This window comes from Chlamydomonas reinhardtii, chromosome 6 (genome assembly GCF_000002595.2).
Source record: "Chlamydomonas reinhardtii strain CC-503 cw92 mt+ chromosome 6, whole genome shotgun sequence".
NCBI lineage: Eukaryota > Viridiplantae > Chlorophyta > Chlorophyceae > Chlamydomonadales > Chlamydomonadaceae > Chlamydomonas > Chlamydomonas reinhardtii.
The window spans coordinates 2,445,968-2,459,332 of NC_057009.1; the positions used below are offsets into that span (position 1 = coordinate 2,445,968).

At 63.3% G+C, this 13,365-nt stretch overlaps 2 protein-coding genes across 2 annotated transcripts; both read right to left on the reverse strand.

Annotated features, from left to right (window-relative positions):
* Positions 1-24: 24 nt before the first annotated feature.
* CHLRE_06g268700v5 (uncharacterized protein) lies at positions 25-5,567 on the reverse strand. Its single transcript, XM_043062897.1, has 18 exons — positions 5,080-5,567; positions 4,951-4,983; positions 4,652-4,831; positions 4,350-4,535; positions 4,011-4,100; positions 3,787-3,861; positions 3,564-3,659; positions 3,315-3,401; positions 3,068-3,218; positions 2,706-2,929; positions 2,316-2,565; positions 1,991-2,166; positions 1,790-1,891; positions 1,545-1,655; positions 1,298-1,429; positions 927-1,118; positions 704-831; positions 25-561 (listed from the first exon to the last, which is right to left on the reverse strand). Exons 1-18 carry the CDS (start codon positions 5,170-5,172, stop codon positions 408-410), a joined length of 2,460 nt encoding a protein of 819 aa, XP_042923603.1. The 5' UTR covers positions 5,173-5,567; the 3' UTR covers positions 25-407.
* Positions 5,568-5,763: 196 nt separating this feature from the next.
* CHLRE_06g268750v5 (uncharacterized protein) lies at positions 5,764-13,327 on the reverse strand. Its single transcript, XM_043062898.1, has 18 exons — positions 13,071-13,327; positions 12,642-12,707; positions 12,367-12,433; positions 12,130-12,223; positions 11,574-11,668; positions 10,922-11,036; positions 10,613-10,667; positions 10,418-10,473; positions 10,067-10,172; positions 9,728-9,864; positions 9,276-9,396; positions 8,926-9,075; positions 8,363-8,663; positions 7,973-8,048; positions 7,660-7,729; positions 7,295-7,405; positions 6,933-7,054; positions 5,764-6,644 (listed from the first exon to the last, which is right to left on the reverse strand). The coding sequence occupies exons 1-18, from the start codon at positions 13,147-13,149 to the stop codon at positions 6,552-6,554; spliced, it is 1,914 nt and encodes a 637-aa protein (XP_042923604.1). The 5' UTR covers positions 13,150-13,327; the 3' UTR covers positions 5,764-6,551.
* Between the last annotated feature and the right edge of the window lie 38 nt (positions 13,328-13,365).

Sequence of the window (13,365 nt, forward strand, 5' to 3'; positions counted from 1 at the left end):
AGGTATTGGCCCGCAGCTAATGCGTCAGTCTTTCAGTTACAATAGGTATATATGAATTGGCAACTGGGGCATAGGTAGCAAGCTCGCTCGAAGTATGGAACTCCGGGCCGAATGGGTAGCAGCGCAAATTCACAAATGAGGCACACCAATAGATACAGCCATTGTTGGAGTTTCCACATAGTCCTAGTACCAGCCGTGCTTTGCGCCTTTGCTTTGGCGAGACTCGACATCCAGCATCCACCAAACCGTCGCCCGAACGCGTGCACCGCCTTCTCCAGCCATAACATAATCTTTAGCCCAGGCAACGCCTGAGAAATATTTCTCGTGGTGGGAGTCCCCAGAACCTGTCCAGCCTAGAACCCCGGGCCTGCAACCCTCTGTGGCAGGTGCGCCACCGCGCCTCCGCTCTACCTCCCACTGGGCTCTAACTTCTTTAGCGCTGAAGTCAGCCGAGTGGAGAGGCGGTTGCGCCATGCATCAAAGGATGGGTCGGCAGACGCCGTGGACGTGATGTCACGCCGGGCATCCGCAGCGGCCGCCAGCTCCTCGTCCAACAGCAACCTGCAGGTGACATGCAAATGCCGCGTGCTTAGTACCCGCGCGATGTGCGCTTCCGCACCTTAAGCAGCCAAATAATTGAGTGTTACGTTCGACAACGGTGTATTCTCATGCTTGTCTCAACTTCCTGGCGAATGCTGCTTACCGGTCGATGTACTTGGCCGCCTTGCTGCCTCCGCTGGGGCTGCGCATGGGTTGCCGCGTGTCCGGCCGCAGTAGCCGGTTGACGGCGGGGCTGTTGCTGGGGCTGAAGGTGCGGGGGTCCATATACGTCTGTGGAGCGAGGCCGCGGGGTTGCAGGTACGATAATGCAGTCAGTCTTTGGCCTTGCATGGCCCATGGCATGCGTACCGTCAAACGCAACTCACCTCGGTCCGGTCCAGCGTGCCCAGCAGCCCGCTTCGTGCGTCGTGCGATGCCGTGATGGAGCGCTGGTACTCACTGCGCGCCGCCCGCAGCGCCTGCAGCTCGGCATCCAGCTCGGTGGCGGCGCCCAGGCCCGCAGCCGCTGGCGTCGCGGCGGCGCCCATAGTGGTCAGGCCGGGCGACGCCGGTGTCAGCTGCGCGGTGGGGGTAAAGCGCGCGGTGGTGTGGTAAGCAGCCGCCATGAAGCCGTCGTCAGGCCCAGCCTGCGCGGCCGCATTGAAGGGCCCGGTTGTCGTGCCGCTATGTCCGTTACGTACCTAGCGCACACAGCGCCGTAATAGCATGCTGGCGTTGCAGCCTGGCCCAAACTCACCAGCGACGGGGCGCCGGCCTGCTCCTCTTGCATCATAGTGTTCCTCAGCCGCGGCGACGTGACGATGACCTGCTGCAGCGCCAGCTGCTGCCGCATGCTGCGTGCGTCCCGGTAAGCCGCGTCCAGCTCAGCCTGCGTCAGAACGGGACCAGGCGTCAGAGCTTGGTACGAGCACGCGGCTGGGCTTCCATTCATCAGGCGCCACGGCGGTGCTCCTCCCAAGGACTGGTACCCACCAGACACACACCTGTTTATCGTACAGCTCAGCCTTGAACATGGCGGCCGCGTCACGCAGCGCCCGCTCCAGCTCCGTGCGCCGCCGCGTCTCGGTCTCGTGCAGCGCCTGCAGCTCCTCCACCTGCGGCCCAATACGACACATGCGCGATGTCACCAGAGCCGCAAGGCGACTGCCTACTACGGCACCCTGTGCGCGTGCAAGACATTGGCGAGCGAGCTCATGCGCACACACTAACGAAAAAGGCGCCGCCGCACCTGCCGCGCTAGCTCGCTGCGCTGCACCTCGCGCCGGCCCTCCTTGCCCGCCATGTCTGCCAGCCGGGTGCTGATGCCCGCCACCTTGTTATCCAGCTCCTCCTGCAATCACGAGCGCGATACGATCAAGCAAGTTCTACAGCACCATGTCGACTCTTGCACGGATAAGGACAGCAGCAGTGCGCTCATCAGCCCCCTCACCTGCAGGGCGCGGTAGCGAGCGGCTGCCTCGTCCTGCGCCGCCGAGAGCCGCGCGTTCCAGTTGGCGCTGAGCAGCTCGCGCTCCGCCGCGGCCTTGCGAATGGCCTCATCCAGCCGGTCCTTCCACTGCGTGTCGATCTCGAGCTCGCGCGCCGCAGCCTTGCGCTTCAGCTCGTCTGCAACCGTACACGATCGGGCCCACATAACTGATGATGCCTGCGACTAGGCGTGCGCGCAGCCAGGTAACCCAGCGCTCTTGAGCCCCAGAACGCAGAAAGTGCTCCTCTCTCCACTTCTCATCCACAATCTAGTCCAACCCGCTTACCAAGCTTCTTGCGGTACTTGGCCTCCACCTCTGCCGTCTTGTTAGCCCACGCCTCCTCCGCTGCGGCGCGCTCTGCCGCCCACTTCGCCCGCGTCTCCTCCGCGCGCCGCGCAGCAAGCGTTTCTACCTCTTCCAGCCGTTTGGCGGTGGTGCGCTCCAGGTTGGCTCGCTCCGACGCGGCCGTGCGCTCCAGCGCCGTGCGCTCGGCGGCCGCCGTGGCCTCCAAGGCGGACCGCTCGGCAGCAGCGGACTACACACAACAAGGGCCATAACAGAGTCACGGCATGCGCGGTGCAGCTCTAGGCAGAGGTACCAATGCAGACCCAATAGCCAGGACGCTTTTATGCTTCTGGCGCACTCCGTGGCACAAGGTAGTTTCAAGCCGCTTGCCTGCAACAGGGCGGAGCGCTCGGATGTCGCGGCGTGCTCCAGCGCTGCGCGTTCCGACGCCGCGCGCTGCGTGGCCTCCTCCAGCGCTGCTTCTAGACTGCGCCGCGTGTCGTCCAGCCGGGCGGCCCAATTGGCCTCCAGATCCGCGCGCTGAGCCATGAGCTGCGCCTCCCAGTGCGCGCGGTCCGCGTCGTGCAGCCGCTGCTCGTCCGTCAATCGCGCACCTGTGGCAGCCCAACAGGATATAGCACAGCAGCACAAGGCAGCATAGCGATTATTACTTGTTATTTCATGTTAAAGCTTCATGTGTGCCACGATGCAGGACCTGCAGGCAACAGGCGTTTCCATGAGCAGCCACTTACGCCAGAGCTGCTCCAGCTCCATGACCTTGGTCTGCCAGGCTGTGTCCGTGTCCCGCAGGCGGCGCTCCCACTCCGTCGCCTCCTCCGCAAACTTGCGCTCGCACGCCGTCATGCCGTCCCGCAACCGCTTCTCCCAGTGCTGCTCCACTTCCTGCACAGCGCCAGCCGGCGCGCACACACGCGTTGGTCAGTGCCGTAAACGCAAGCTGCCCCCTGCGTGGTAAACTCATGGGGCAGGAGGGCGCACCTGCATACGGCTAACCCAGCTGCGCTCGCCGGCCTCCTGCTTCGCCTTCCACTCCGCATCCACGTCCCGCAGCCTGCGCTCGGAATCCTGTGATGGCGAAAGGGTCCGGCGTCAGAGATCCAGTTATAGGAATTGTGTCATTCCCCCAACACCGCTGCTGATATTAAGCTCTGCATGCACATTGACGGGCACCAGCAACAAGACCACAGCGTACTGACCACAGCGCACTGGCCACCGTCAACAACCCACCCGGATCTTGTCTTCGAAGTCCGCCGTCATCTTGTCAACCTTGCGGCCCCAGTCGATGTCGATGGCGGTCTTTTCCTTCTCCCCCACCTCCGCCGCCTGCAGAACGAAGTAACAAGTTGCTGCTCAGGCCAGGGTAAACCCCACCAATCCTGGGTGGCCTGACCACCTCAGCACGTAGGCTGACATTCCGTGCGAACCCCGGTTCGCATGCAACGACCCGCACCTGCAGCGCCCTCGACGCCTCCCGCTTGGCGGCATCCGCCAGGCTCTTTGCCACCTCCAGCTGGTGCTCCAGCTCCTGCATGCACACGCGTGGGGAGCCCAAGCTCGTCTCAAGGCAGTGAACACCACTGTGCCTCTCCATGTCGCCGCCGCTCAACCAGCAGGCAATCAGCCGCCAAGCATCACAGGGCCGACAATCCAGTGTCCATGAACGCAAACACGCACCTGCTTGTCCATCAGCAGCTGCTTGTTCTTTGCTGACAGGTCGCGGATGACCCGGTCCGTCTCCTCCTTGTCCAGCTCCAGCGTTGCCAACTGTCATACGGCACAGGGCAAGGCACACATACCAGTTGAATTGCGGAACCCTGGCCTGCTATCCACCCACAATCCGGCTGCCCACAGTGGGTTCACGGTTCCTCCAGCGCACCCGTCTGTGCGCACCTGGCCATTTCGTTGGCCCTTCAACGCACGCACTGCCCAGTACCCATACCAACAACCAGCCGTCCCACCCTGGCAAGCCCCGGCTTCCGCCAACACGCCGCGCCGTGAGCGCCAAACCCTCACCCGCGAGCGCGAGTCCCGCAGCATCTTCTCAAGCCCGTCTGCGTGATCCTTGACGGCTTCGATTTCCTCCTCAAGCGAGGAGATGCGCTTGTCCTTGTCGCGGAGCTTCTGGGCAGCGGAGCTACCCTCAACGTGGTTCTGGTGCCGGAACTGCTCAAGCTCCGACTCGTAGCTTGCGGCCTTGCTCTGCGGGGCGTGCCATGCGTGGCATGGCGGGTTGATGGCACACGCATTGCAGTGCATGGTACTGGAGAAGCGCATGCTGGGTGGTGCGGTCCCCAGCGTCCAGCGCTTCTGCGCACCTGGAGCTCCTTGTTCTGCTTAGTCGCCTGCTGGAGCTGCTCCTCAAGCGCGTGGATCTGCTCCTCCGCCTGGCGCAGCTGCGCAGCTTGGTCCTCGCACACACGGTTGGCCTCCTCGCGGATGGACTGCTCCTCGCGACGGCTGGCAGTTAGCTCCTGCTGGAGCTGTTCAATAGCAACCTGGGAGCAAATGCACGTGAGGGGTGTCGGGGGCTCGGTGGTGGCCCAGGTGCCCACAGTCGACTCGCCCCAATGTATGGCCCGTAGCTATTGCCCATCCCCGTCACTTCTTTGCCCACCTTGGTCTTGTACAAAAGCTTTCCGCGCTCCTCCTGCGAGCGGGAAAGCCAGGTGGCAAGCCTCTCTTTGTCACGCAAACTCAAACACGGCTAGAATCAATATAACATACTACATTTCTTTTTACTCACAAGCTCAGCGTTCGCCTGCTTTAACTCGGCGTCCTTTTGCTTCAGAAGGCTCTGCAGCTCACGCTCGCGAGCACCAGTGCCGATTGTTGACATTGCTGCACACGTGTCATCTACTCATGCGTGCTCGCCGTGGTGTCTCGATGTGCGAAGCGCCGCGGCGGAGAGCGAGCAGCACAGTCAACGGTTCGCGTTGACCCAGACGCTCGTTCGGTGCTGCCTAGATTATAAGTTATGTGGATTACTTGTGACTTGCTTGCTGAGAAAATTGATAAGTTCAGGTGTTTGCGTCCGGCACGAGGCTCTCCAAGTGTCTCAGAAGCTCGCTACCGTGATGCTTGCCTAACAGTTATCCTCAAAGTGATATAACTAAGTCCAATTAACTCAATTGATTATGCTGGCCAAGAGCGTGCTTAATAGGGCTGAAAGGTTAGAACCCGATGGCCGCATGTTGCACCAAGCGGAAGCTTGCGATCGGCTGTGGCACATGTTATATTGGTATCGTATTATTATCCTCAGCTATCGCAGTCCTGACTGCAGGACCGCGCGTGTCAGTCCGTGGGCACGAAACCCGGGGCACCCGCGGCACCCGCAGGTCCTCACATGCTTGTAGAGGGTAGCTAGCATGTCAGAGGTGCGCTGGTGCGGTGCAGCTCTGAAATGGATACGACCCAGACCATCAACGCACAGGGCGATAGCGGCTTACATTCAGCAGTTGTCACACAGCGATGCAATGTCATTAAGCTTTGGCCCAAATCCTTGCATACGTTCTGGTAGTACCTGGAAGGTGCCGTATCACACATTCACACTCCGCCCTTGCCATCTCTTTATCTTCAACTCCCCATCAGCAGCGTGTCAGTGTCCTAACAGGTGCTCCTCCCAAACGAGAATGTGCAGGCACCTCGGGCCATCGGACGCACACCCGAGCGTGCCACTTGACAAGTGAGGAATTGAGAGACCTCTAAGCTCCTAGCTCAGTCAATCGATACACACAAACGCTCCGGCAACGCATGACCTGGCATGACGTAGCTAAGCCCCCCACGCGGTCACTCGTGTCACTCATTGCAGGCGCCCTCCCCGGTCACACTCACCCGCTCACAGACACCACCCTGCTCATCGCAAGTCGAACTGGCGATCTCCGATGCGCCCTCCCCCGCCAAGTACTTGCAGCCAGCAGCCTTACCAGCCCGAGTCAGTGTAATGAACACGCATATCACCCCGCAGGGTAGGTGCACGCCTTGCACACGTTGACGTCCACGTCCAAACACACAATCTTCTACACACGGCGCTCTCGGGTATCTACCTGCCTTCCCCGACGACACGCACGCTCCTACCACTCACGCCCAACGCCTGCTCCCGTCGTCTTTTCGCCCGCTGCACATAACAACGACACCTGCCACTGGCTGCAGACCTGCAGCAATGCCCGCCCCATCGCTTCCGCACCCAACCATCCCGCCTGCCCGCTCCTGTGCTCCCTACTCCCCAATGCCGCTGGGCAGGTGCACCAGTGCGCTGTAGTTGGGGTAGAACATGGAGCTGGCGATGAAGGCGCGCAGCGCCTCGTCACCCTGGTGAGGGGAGGAGCGGGAGGGAGGGGGAGCGGGAGGGAGGGGTGGGGTTGGCACACAGGGGACGCGGGGAGGATTGCGAGGTGGGTGGGTGAGGGTCTGTGCATGCAGCGGATGTCGCGAGTGCCAGGAGGTAAAGTCGCGTGCGGCTTATCGCGCCACAAGTGGCGCGCTGCTGGCTGCTTTTCCGCCTCCGGCTCTTCCCCCTGCCCTCTCTGCCAATCTCCACTACATCCTGACACGCACATACGAACAACAGCACGCGCCCTATCAACACGCGGCACGGACCTGTGCGTACTTCTCGCGCATGCGGCCGCGCAGGCGGCCCTCGTCCCCGGCGGCGTTGGCCACTGCTGTGGCGATGGACACGGAGATGTCCCGGATCTTGGACAGCTTGGGGTATACAAGGCCTGTGTGTACGGGGAAATCAGAGGCAGGGAACGGAGCGAGTGGTAAACACAATGGCGGCATAGTGTACGGAAGGCTGCAGGCAAGTCATGCAGGTTTCAACCAGCGGCACTCAGCTGCAGAAACCACCACCCCCTACACTTGCATCTGGGCTGAACGGTCTTATGCGCCATCCAACACCGAGTACTGCGCCTTTTCGGTGTGGAAGGTGGTTGCGCTTCCCCGTCCCGAACCCCGCTCACCCCGCTCCAGCTCCTCCTCTGGGATGAGCCGTGGCAGCTCCTCCGCCGCGGCCATGAGCATGCGGTCGGTGATGATGCGCGTCTGGCCCAGGTACGCCCCCAGCGCAATGCCTGATGTGGGTGGCGGGGAGGCGGGCAGCAGGGGTTTGGGCAGGCAGCGGGGTTTCAGCAGCAGGGGTTTGGACAGCAGAGGTTCCGGCAGTGGGTGTTGGTCAGGCGGTGTGGGCAGCGGGTGTGGGTGCCTGAGAACCAACGCCTACACATCGGTTGCGCACAGTCTTTGCCACTGACTGTGCCACTCCCTCAGCAGTCCTCACCAGGAACCGCCGGACAGATATGACAGTACAGCGGGCACACGCGCTCACCCGGGAAGATGTACATGTTGTTGCATTGCGACACCGCAACCTCCCGCCCGCTGGCCAGCGTCACGGGCGGCTGTGGAGCAAAGGGCAGGAGAAAGGCGGGTGGAGCCGCAAGACCATAGGTCGTGTACATCGCCAGAGATACCATGCTGATGGCCCGCTCATCACGTGCCTCCGCGCCACCACATCACGTGCCTCCGCCCTATCCCAGCAATCCGCTTGCCCGCCGCCATGCGGAACTACCGTACCCAGCGCTCGCTGGCGGCTCCGTCCTGTCCTTTTGAGTTGGCGTTCACGCACCCCGCGCTGCCCTCACCTGTGGGCTGCCGCTGGCGAAGATGGCTCGGCCCTGGGTGATGCGCATGGCGTCCTCCGCCGTGCACTCCATGCGGCTGTGGTGAGGGCAGCAGGGGCAGCAGCAGGGGGAGCAGCAGGGGGGAGCAGCAGGGGCAGCAATGTCGCGAAGGCAGGGAAAGCCAGAAAGGTCAACAAGGCTTTAAAGGTACATACAGGCGGGCACGGCACGCCGGGAGCTGCCGGCGTGCAGGTTGCGATAGATGCCACGTCCGTACCCCTTGTAACAGCACTCCCTCCAAAACCACTCCGGCCCTCCGGCCCGGCCACACAAATACGCACGCCCCACACAACACGCACCCGTCGCCAACCCTACCACCCACGCCTACCGCCCCAGCAGCCGAGTCCGCACCTGGTGGGGTTGCTCATTGGGAAGATAATGGGGCGCTGGTGCGGGCAGCCCTTGTTCATGGCCGCCAGCACCTCCTCCGTGAACAGCCGCCCCGCGCCCGCCAGCCCCAGCAGGATGGTGGGTTTGACACGCCGTACCACCGCCAGCAGGTCCTCGCCCTCGTGCGTGGGGTCGGCGCGCGCAAAGGGCTTGGCGAAGTCGGCGATGTTGGTGCGCGCGGTCGTGATGAGGCCGTGGGCGTCAATGACGTGGAAGCGGTCGGCGGCCTGCTCCGCCGTCAGGCTCTGCTGCTTCTGCATGCCTGCGGGTCAGGCCGGCATGCCGGGGGGTTCCGAGGACCAAACGCAACGCGTGGTGGGACATGCGGGTAGAGGCGAGTGAGCGGGGGGACGGCGGAGGCGGCGCTGTGGCTGAACAGTAAATGTGGCTTTCCATCACGGGCACCAAAGCAGCACACAATAGCCCGTGCGTTGGCACTCCGTCAACAACCCCAGTCCCAGCCTACGCCCCGCATCCGTCCCCAAGTCAGCGCATGTCGCCCGGGCTGACCACCCCACACGCACCCGACGCGATCATCCTGGCGACACCCATGCCCGCCGAGCCGGCGCCCACGCACACGATGCGCTGCTGCCCCAGCGCCGCGGGGGGCAGCCCCATCACGCGCAGCGCGCCGTAGAGGCCGGCCAGCGCGGTGGCGGCCGTGCCCTGGATGTCTGCGGGTCGGGGCAAGAGGCGTTGCGGCGGTAAAATGCTTGACCGCTTGGTTGCTACGCTCCTGTTTGGGTGCCTGAGTCTTGCTTCCGTGTCTGGCTTCTTTGCAAGCCCGCATGCACTCAAGCGCTTACACACGCACACCCTACCAACCCCTTGCACTTTCCCGTTACACGCTAGCAAACGCCATTCTCCCTCTCACCATCGTTGAACACGAGGTGGTGTTTGCGGTACCGCTCAAGCAGCGGCACGGCGTGGTTGATGGAGAAGTCCTCGAACTGCAGCACCGCACTGGGCCAGCGCGCCATCACCGCTGACACGAACTGCAGGAGGGCACACGGCAATGGGGTGGGAGGGGTGAGAAGGGGTCGGGGAGGTGTGAGTTTGGGAGGGCATGTGAGAAAGGGACATGACTCCACCAAGCATCCCGTCATCCCTGTGTGCAAAGTGCAGGTGGCGAGGCTCCGATCGGCGAATTGACAACACGTTCAGGTACCAGGGCAAGCCGCATGGCTTTAACACACGCGGCGCCCGCCGTCCGCAACCCGCCCGCTTGCCCCAACCCGCCCGCAACCCGCCCGCCCGCCCGCATCCCGCCCGCAACCCGCCCGCCCCCGCCCGCCCGCAAACCCCCCGCCCGCATCCCGCCCCCACCTCGTCGATGATTTCAAAGTACTCGGGGCCGGTGATGCGCGGGATGCGGAGGCCCACGTAGTGCGGGTCGTTGCGCAGCGCCTCGTTGTTGGTGCCCACGTCGATCACCACAGGGAGCACCTTGCTGGGCGAGAAGCCTGCGGCGCGAGCCCACGGCATGGGAGGCGACACGTGTGGCGACACGTGTGCGCGCGGTGATAATAGAGGAGGTCCTCAGGGCAGAGCAAAGATTGCAACAACCTCTGACCCTGCCCACAAGCACGCCTACACCCACACCCGCACCCACAGCCATGCCTATGCGCATGCACAAGCACGCCGCCGCGCCTGCCACGCCCTTACCTGCCGCGGCGCAGTAGAGGTCGAGCTTGCCGATAGGAATGCCCAGTCCGTTGACTCCCAAGTCGCCCAGACCCAGAATGCGGCTGCCGTCAGTCACCACGATGGCCTGGCGGACCGGGCGAAGAGGCGAAACGACACAGCAGCGATTAAGGGCAGAAGTAGGAAGGGAGGCTGCTTTGGTCCCGCCGTCACCGGGCCCGCCGCTTGTAGCTGGACGCGCAACATTGAAAATGCACGAAGCCGCCGGCGCTCCGCGCCCTGTCCCTGGCTTCCCACTCGCCCCACCCCGCTCCTTTCTCATAAGGCCCGGGCACATTACCCCCCCCCCCCCCCGCTCCCTCCCCCTCTGACCTGGACGTCTTGCTGCGGCCAGTTGTAGGCCATCGCCAACATGTCCCCCCGGTCGGCTGCAGCGGGCAGCGGCAAGCACGGCAACGAGCCCGGTGAGCGGGTCCATGTGCTGTGGAGTCAGTGCCGCACGCGAGAAGCAGCCGCCTGCGTTACCCATCACAGCTACCAAAAGAAGCCCCCGGCGGCGGCACCCACCCGCGCTGAAGTACATGCCACGTGGCCGGCGGTACAGTTTGTGGTAGTTGACGCACTGTTGAGTGTGGGTTAACAGCCGCGGCAAGAAAGGATCAGCGCCTGACCACCCTCGTACAACGCAAATAAGGTTCAATGCAAACAAAGAATTTCACCCCTCCAGTCCCAATCGCCCAACCAAGCATACGGCACTCAGCAACCTCCCCCTCCCCCCCCCACACACAGTCAGTAACGACTTCGTCCTGCAGGCTCCAGTGCATCCTGTACCGCTTTTCCAACCACACCTCCGCACCCGCCCTGCCGCACGCTCACCACCCAGCCCACGGTGGGCGTGTAGATGATGGGCGCCATCTCTGTGAAGTTGTCCACCAGCACCCGGTAGAATAGCGTCTCGTTGCGGTCCTGCAGCTCCTGCAGCAGCTTCCACCTGGGCGGGCAGCCGGGCAGGCAGGGGGAGGGAGGTAGGGGTTAACGTTGAACCAATCAGGTAAGGGGAGGTAGGTAGGGGGAGGTAGGTAGGGGAAGGTAGGTAGGGGAAGGTAGGTAGGGGGAGGTAGGGGGAGGTTGGTGGGGGTTGGTGGAGGTAGATGGAGGCAGGCAGGCAGGAAGGTGCGGGCAGGTGGGTTAGGGTAGGCAGGCAGGAAGGTAGAGGCGGCAGGGGTGTTGGGAATTGTGCGCGAAACCCGTGGAATGGTGGGGTGTGTTTGTCGGGATGGCATCAGGCCGCGCGGGCCGGCCGGGCAGGACTGCGAAGGGCGAGTGAAAGCACGGTTAGCCGCGCCCCCGGCTCCTCGGCTGCCTCATTCCTTGAGAAACAGCTTGGCTCCCGTCCGCACATTTCCACGCCTCGCCCCCCGCCTTCGCTCCCCTTCCCCTCCTTCATTACCCATGCGTTTTTTGCCATGCTTTATTGCTTCCTCCTCCTCTCTCTTGCCCTCCACCACTCCACCCACCCCATGCTCACCTTCTGGCCATGGCGCTGGTGACTCCGCCCAGCTTGACGTCCTCGGGCGGGATGAGCTCCTTGGGCTGGTAGTAGTCCTCCATGAAGCGGGCGGCCTGGAGGCGGGGTTGCAAGGATTGGTACAGCGAAGTGTAGCGAGGTAGACAGCAGGCGGGGTGGGGGGAGGCGGGAGGGGGAAGGGTGCTACACGTCCGAGCCCAACAAAGTAGATCCTCATTCTCTAGGAGTCGTTGCCCAACTCAGGAAATCAGTTCGAGCCCCGCGTATGCTGTAATCTAGGTGACTTTGTCGGTAGACGGCAGGCTGTGGGCATCGCGCCGTCCTGGCGCTAGCCCCCTCAGCCCGCCCCAACAAGCCGCAGCAAAGCGGCGCAGGCATCCGCCGCCTCGGGCCCGGCCTTACCCGCGTGCCCTCATCGTGCTGCCATTGCTCACACGCCGTCATACACCCCTTGTACACACGACCCGCCCACCTTTCCCCCAGTGTTTTCCCAACACCGCCCGCGCACCATGCCCCTTGCGCTCCCCCACCAACGCCCACACACCGCCCACCCCACCTGCAGCTCCATGGTTAGGCTGCGCGGCGGCAGCAGCCCGCGCAGCCCCAGCCGGTCGCGCTCCGACTTGGGGAACGCACTCCCTTTATTGCACCTGTGTAGAAGGGTCACACATCAGTGCGTGCCGCCCGCGCACCATGCCTGTCCAACGGCCTCGATGAGCCGACGCCCGTACCACCACCCGCGCAGCAGCGCGCAGCACCGCGCCGCGCCAACCACCATGCCGCCCTCACGCACCAAGGGTCATGCAGCAGGTCGACACCCGTCTTGCGGACCACGTAGGCGGGGTGCTGCAGCGCCGGGGCTGCGGACAGTGGGCGGGCGGGCCAGTGCGGACGGGATGGAACAGAAGTTGGGAGGAGGAAGGCGGAACGGATGCATGAGGAAGGGGGCCGGCGAAACCAGGCCTGGCACGGCCCACCCCTGGACACTACTGCTGGAGTGTGCGTGGCGGGCTGGGGTAGCTGCCGCAGCCGCACACGTGCAGGTACTGATTACAGCCCCAGGCTCACTGTAGGGCGGGACTTCGTCCTCCTCCTCGTAGTTGGTTGGGTTGCCGCTGGAGTTGACGTGGAATTCTGAAAACGCAGCCGGCAACGGCAGTATCAGTGCGGTGTGATGTCATGGCCTTGAGGCTACCGGTACGCGCTTGGTCCAAAAGCGCGCTGGCACGGACCTGAGACCCACCAACCCTTGTTCCCGGACCGCATGCTACTAACTCTGATGGGGAGTTGGGATTCCCGCCCCCTCCAAAGTGCATGTAAATCCCCTCCGGCCAGCAAGGCACCTCCCTCGCTGGCTTCTTTCGGGTGCACCCAACGCACCATGGCCCGACAGGCCGGGAGGCATTTCCCCAAACATGCTGCAGGCGCTCCCATCTCCTAAAACAGAGCAGCGACTACCAAGGGACTGTACGCGCCCGGTTCCACCTGCCTGCCTACCTGCGCCCCCGAGCGCCTGCATGCGATTCGTCTTCAGGGCGCGAAGCCGGCCCAGCCGGCCGGCCAGCGCTGGGAGCATTTTTGGCTGGACCGTATATGAGGTGTGTCTTCAAGTGGACGTCCGGCGGCAAGGGGTTTGGAGGCACGACTCCACGACTGGAACGTGCGGAGTCAAGACAACGGAAAGCAACACCGCCAATTATTCGTCCCCCCTGGCACCCCAGTGGTCTATAATGGCAGCTAAAGGTAGTCGTAACGTCTCAAGTATCGGACGCACTATTTGCAACTGCTTATT